Source organism: Microcaecilia unicolor, chromosome 6, assembly GCF_901765095.1.
Source record: "Microcaecilia unicolor chromosome 6, aMicUni1.1, whole genome shotgun sequence".
In the NCBI taxonomy this organism is placed as follows: Eukaryota; Metazoa; Chordata; class Amphibia; order Gymnophiona; family Siphonopidae; genus Microcaecilia; species Microcaecilia unicolor.
Window position 1 is genome coordinate 160027804 of NC_044036.1, and position 6465 is coordinate 160034268.

General features: G+C 40.5%; 1 protein-coding gene across 1 annotated transcript in view; it reads right to left on the reverse strand.

The window, feature by feature from the left end:
- CACNA2D3 (calcium voltage-gated channel auxiliary subunit alpha2delta 3) overlaps positions 1-6465 on the reverse strand; it is an 877278-nt gene that overhangs the window by 93704 nt on the left and 777109 nt on the right. Inside the window, exons 27-28 of the mRNA XM_030205518.1 lie at positions 5934-5995; positions 3106-3150 (exon numbers count right to left, since the gene is read on the reverse strand). Of these exons, the coding sequence (XP_030061378.1) occupies positions 3106-3150; positions 5934-5995 (107 nt within the window). The remainder of the gene's footprint in view (positions 1-3105; positions 3151-5933; positions 5996-6465) is intronic.

The window sequence follows — 6465 nt, forward strand, 5'->3', positions numbered from 1 at the left end:
GGATTTGCACACATACTTTTGGATTTTCAAAAGTATGCTGTAAATTTTCATGAAAATATAAGTGAAAATGAGTTCTTTTAGTTTCTGTGGAGCAATGTTCAAAGGAAAAGCATGCTCATAAATTCCCCTTGGGGTAATTACATAAAAGAGTGCCTATTTAAACATCTAAAAACCCACCAATTATGCAGGCAATATAAGTGCCTAATTGTCTATAAAATAGGCTCATACAGGACTTTTTACTAAAGGGTGTTAGAATCTGGGCTTAGCGAATCTTAATGCAGGACCTTCCCATGCACTAAGCTCAGATTCAACATGGCAGTATTTAGGGCTTATTTATTTATTTTATTTTGCAGATTCTACCATGCAGGACTTACAAAACATTAACTCAGGAGCACTTACCACTTCCTGTTAGGAAGCTCAGCGTTAACCAGTTAGCATGCGCTAATGTGAATATGTTAGCTGGTTAACACTTCCACAACCATTCTTTGCCCACGACACCTCCCTCTAAAAGATATATAAAAATAATACTTAACACATGCTTAGCGCATGCTAACATACAGCAAAATAATTTAACGTTGTTAAGCAGTAGGCCTATTTTTTATATGCTAAGCAAATTGGGCCTTACTCTAAAGGTTATGCTCCTAAATTTACGTTTCTAAAATTTATGCTCCTAAATTACGAGCATATTCTATGCTCCCAAAATAGATTATGCTCGTAATTTAGGAGCATAAATTTAGGAACGTAAATAATGTTTATAAATTAGGAGCATAAATTTTAGGAGAATAACCTTTGTAGAATAAGACCCATTAGGGCTTAACTCCCTTTAGTGACTAAGCCAAGAATTTCAACAGATTATGCACAATGACACATAAAAATAGAAGAAAAGTTATGCTGGGTCAGAGCAAGGTCCATTGACTCCAGCATCCAGTCTCCAACAATGGCTAGTCTTGGTCACAAGGACCTGACAGATCACCCCAAAATTGATCTTTTCTGTACTTAATTCAACTTACACTTGCCCACAATAAATTTCATTTGCTCCTTAGATGCCCAGTCCCCTGTTTAGCAAGGACCTTCTACAACTTCTCAAAATCTGTTTGTGATTTAACTTTCAATAATTTTGTGTCATCTGCAAATCCAATTAAGAGTTAATAAAGATGTTTTAAAGCACAAGTCTCAGTACAAATCATAGGACCCAGCTCTGAGGGTGTCATGGGTGCTTGAACAAACTCCTTGACTGTGTCTAGGGTGAGGTAGTTTCCATTGGTTTAGCACCCAATAATTTCGAAAAGTTGACTCCTATGGTACAAATTCCTAGGGCATTGTACAAGCTACCTTTCTCCACCGGGAAAACTCAACATTCTTTTAGCCAGTTACCAATATACACGAGGGCACTGCCTCCTGTCCCATGACTTTTTAATTTCCTGAGGAGTTTCTCAAATGACTATCCCTTGCCCCCCAGATATTCAAAACATTTTCCCCATAGATACAAAAAAGAAAAATAAGGTCCTTAGTGCTACATTTCAGGGCTTTGTTAGAATCTTCATCTTAAAATTAGAATCAGCATAAAATTGTTAGTGGGTAATCTTAATTCCTACCTAAGTAAGAAATAATGCATAGCTGATAACTGGCACATTAGGTATTACATTGCATCCCAGACATATTGTAAGAACTGAGTCAAATCCATTTAAGTATGGTAAGGTTTGTTTTATAGCACACCCAGGAGTGCCTTTCTTTCTAAAATGACTAAGAGAAATTATGTTAAACTGTATATTTCTGTAAGTGTTTCAGAGATCCCTTAATCACCTTGCAGTAAAAAGATTAATCTCTCTGCATCATCATGTGATAATTATCTAATTTAATGGTAGAAGAAGTAGTATGGTGGCTAGACCATTGGGCTATGATTCAGCTAAAATCCTGGAACATGATTTCTAGATTCATTGCTGCCACTAACTATATGACCTCAAACAAGTCATTTTAATGTCCTATTCTTCACGTTGAAGTCATCCACTTAGTTGTTTTGTTTTGAATATATTGCATGATCATCTGGAGAACTAGAGAGCAATGACTGGGCACCGGTATGAGCCTATTTTATTTATTTATTTATTTATTTATGAACATTTATACCCCACTTTTTTCACTTGAAGCAGAATCAAAGTGGCTTACAATACACAGAAGAATCAATTACAATTAGGGGAGAAAGAACAGGGTAAGAAGGAAAAGGAAAAGAGAAGAGAGACTAAGACGGACGGTGGAAATCCAGATGCTGAGATGGACCAGAGTGGCTCGAACCTTTACGTAAAAGGAACTGAGCCATGTTAGGTTCAAGCATTCATTTATAGACTTTGGAATGACGTCACAAATTGGCATTTGCATGCATATGTGCTAAGTGCTATTCTATAAAATTGGCACACTGGTTGCAAATGAGCTGTACTAGTGAGTGGAGCATTGGTGTGTCATAGGCATTTCACCTAGCGATGCATGCACGCTGTAGAATGGTATCGGATGTGCAAACTACAAAGCGTGCTTAGGCATGCCAGATTATGCCTGCCATTGACCTGGCATAAGATATCGCACCTAAGTTTCAGCATGCCAAAGCAGCTTAGTGCTATTATTCTATAATGGATTAGGCGCTCCTTAATACCCTTATAGAATTGGCACTAAGCATGCTTCTTTGTCGTGCCTACATTTAGACACTGCTTTATAGAATTGCCCCCTTAATGCTGGCCATAGAGCTGGTCTAAATGCTAGGGCAGTGGTTCCCAAACTTGGTCCTGGAGGCACCCCAGCCAGTTAGGTTTTCAGAATATCCATAATGAAAATTCACAAGAGATCTGCATGCAGTGGCGGCTGTGCATGCAAATCTCTCTCAAGAAGATCAGTGGTGAAGGCACACTGTCGATGTCTGCCAGCAGGAAGAAGTGCAAGGAGGAGACCGGTGGCACTGTATTTATTTGGCTGGCAGGGCTTCAGCATCCCTGCCAGCAAAGATAAAAGGGTACTGCAGTTTTGGAGAGGGCTCGAGCCCAAAGTGTGGGGAAGTGGGGGAGCAGGCTCCCAAGTCCCCCTGTAGCTATGCCACTGGTTACATCACCGTATAATACTTACTTCATCATCACAGCTTATGGAACATCTGCCGTCAAGGGATGTGCACTGCAATAAATAGCAAGAGAATTTAAAGAAAAGTTTTCAAAATTCATTCTTGTTACTTGAATATTTCTAGATTAATATTTTTCTTCTGTTTTATGCTTTTGCATATAGTTAAGGTTTGATACAATCACTGTTGCTGTGGTCGGGCAAACTATTAATAGAACCATGGCCCCAGTGGCTCATCCCATTCCATTGCCTGTCCCAGAGTCATTGTTCAATCCCCAGTTTTACTTAAACAGTGATTTTGTACTCATGAAGGAACACCTAAAAAATAAAGTGTCCCTTTCACTAAAGTGCGTTAAGCAGCTAGCATACAATTAGCATGTCCTGTTATTGCAGTGGCATGACAGCTCCTTAATTAGCATATTAACTGCCCACTTTGTGAGGGGGTGGGAAATGGATAGATTTAGGGCATGATGTCACTTCTGCAGTTAGTGCCTCCACCCCAAATTCTATAAATGGCACCCAAAATTAGGTACATAATTGGGAATGCCATTATAGAATTGGGCCAGTTAAGAGCATAACATAATTAACTAATTCATTAACAACTGCATTCAATTAGACATACTTTGACCATGAAGCCCTCCACTCTTTCATCCTTTCTTTCTTTCTTTATTTGCAGCATTTGTATCCCCCATTTTCCCACACATTAGCAGGCTCAATGTGGCTTACAAGTCACCGTATTCGGGAGCTCCACAGTGGCGTTCCTAGGGGCGCTGACACCTGGGGCGGATCGCTGATGCGCCCCGCCCCCCGGGTGCAGTGCCCCCCCCTGGAACAGCGCGACCCCCCCAGCGAAATAACCCTCAGGTGCAGCGTGACCCCCCAGCGAAAGAACCCCCCCTGGGTGCACGCCGCTGGGGGAGTGCCGCGCGCCTGTCGGCTCTTCGTTTCCATGCTCCCTCTGCCCCGGAACAGGAAGTAACCCCGGGTAGGTCTCCCTTTATACTTATCATCCCTCACAATTCTAAATTCCCCAATTCGCTCCCTTCGTTCTCTGAACGACCATCGTTCTTCTGGTGTTGACTAGGCACAGATCTTTTTTTTTTTTGCCGCTCCGCTCCTTTGGAATTTGTTACCTTTATCTATCCGAGCGGAACAATTTCATAAAAAATTTAAAGCTGCCTTAAAACTTGGCTCTTCCAATTTGTGTTTAACCGTGATTAGGTGGATTGTTGTTCTGAATCGCTGAGTTATTGCCTTCCTCATTCTCCTTTATTTACCTTTACGTCTTTATCCTATTCCCCTCATTCTCTTTTTTAACTCAAAATATCTCCTGTCCTCTGTCTTCCTCTGTTTTCCTTTCCTATTGGTTGTCTTCTGTGTATGGCATCTTCTCTTCTATTAAATTGCTGTTGTCCCTTTTCTGAGCTTGTTTTTAATTTTTAGATTGTGAACTGTTTTCATCTGCTAGTTAACAAAGGCAGTATAGCATGTGTGACTAAACTCTAAATTATAATTGGCACTAAATTGATGATAAATTCCAATAGTTGTTAGCAAGCACTTACTGGAGCTATTTTGCCTTTGCATGTGCAACAGACATGCCCCTATTCTATAAGCAGTGCAAATGCAAAGGGGGCATTAATGTGGGAGGGGCATGGGTGTGTCAGGGGCGTTCCAACTATTCTTCCACGCACTTTATATAGAATTGTAGCATTTATGTGCCCAGCTGCCACATTCAGGTGCCAGCATCTATGCCAACCAAGAGTTTGGGACTAAGGTTTGGTGTATAACTGTGGACTTACCTTAACATTCTACAAAAGATTTGCTGGGCAACTCTGCCATTATAGAATACTAGCTTACTGTCCAATTCTTTTGGCACTTGACTTTGAGCAACCTCTATAGAATTTACCTCGAAATGTATCGGCACTAATTACAAACAGTCGTAACGCGTGGTAGAGAACATTTCAGTGCATAACTGCAGAGGACATGCCCTGCACATCCCAAACAATTGCCGCACATTCTTTGCACCTATCGAATGCTAATATTTTCTGTTAAAAGGGTCCCAAACAGTCTTAATGGCTCCTTAAGCTCATTTTGCCCTAATTTTGGTCAATTGTAATTTTTGCTGTGCACAGACTGTAGTTTTAATTTGTTTTTTTTAAAGATCTTACAATGCTAGATAAAGCGCTGAATTGAAAATAATCTAAGAGTATCAAGTACTATATGCATGAACTTGATCTGCATACACTGTCTCCATTATATGCAAATCTCTTTTATGCATATCCATTGTGAATATCCTGAAAACCTGACTGGCAAGGGGTACTCCAGGACTGGACTTGGGAAACACTGGTATAAACCACTGGGAAAATACAGTAATTGAGAGCAACATATATAGTAGTAAATAGATGGTCTCATGTTTATTTGGAAACCGTCAAAGAAGACAAAATATTTTCATTGAATATTTTTATTTTTATTCTTATGGGCTTCAGATATTTTTGTTAATATTAGGTGGTATCTTCTAATCATAAAACAGCCTGTTTGTCTTTTTTTTAAAAAGCCATCTTCAATGAGCATTTCACATTTAACTGGTCATTATTTGGATTTCATGATTATAACCTCCATTAAACCCAGTATTCCTTGCTTTGTAGTGAACACATTGATTAACACAACTATAGCCCTCTTATTTTGCAAAGAAATGAAAAGTAACTCAAACAGTTGACTGCCTGCTCTAAAGATATTCATTAGAAATCCAGAAGTGCTAAGCTCCTTCCACACAGCTAGGAACACCTGTATAATAACAGAGCTGCCAGTGTTTGTGAAGTGAACATCTGATTTTAGCTCACCTGTCTGCTGGCAGTCCAAAATTTCTTCTGGAAAAATTCAAGTTTCATCTGAATGCCTACAGCTGGGATATATTAGAAAAAAAAAGACAAGATGTTAAAAAGAACCCTTTAATGGAGTAATGTAATATTATCTGAGTCAATACAACGCCGAAGAAATGTTTGGGTTAACATTCAAAAGGAAACATCTGCATAATTGCCTCCATTATTTAGATAGTTCCCTTACCCACTGCTATCTGCAGATATTCAGAAGCACTATCTGAATAGTGACTCTGGATATTCTTACAGTCCACTTCTGCACTTATCTAGATAGTGTTGAGGCAGAGGCAGGGGCGTAGCCAGACCTCGCGGGTGGGAGGAGGCCAGAGGTGAGGGGGCACAATCTGGTCTGTTGCCCCACCGCCGCCCTGCTGCTCCCCACCCACTGCCGCAGCAAATACCTTGGCTGGTGGGGGTCCCCAACCCCTGCCAGCTGAAGCCTTGTCCAGCGCCGGTCTCTGACACCGCTGCATTGTGTGCCCTGCTCTGTCTTACC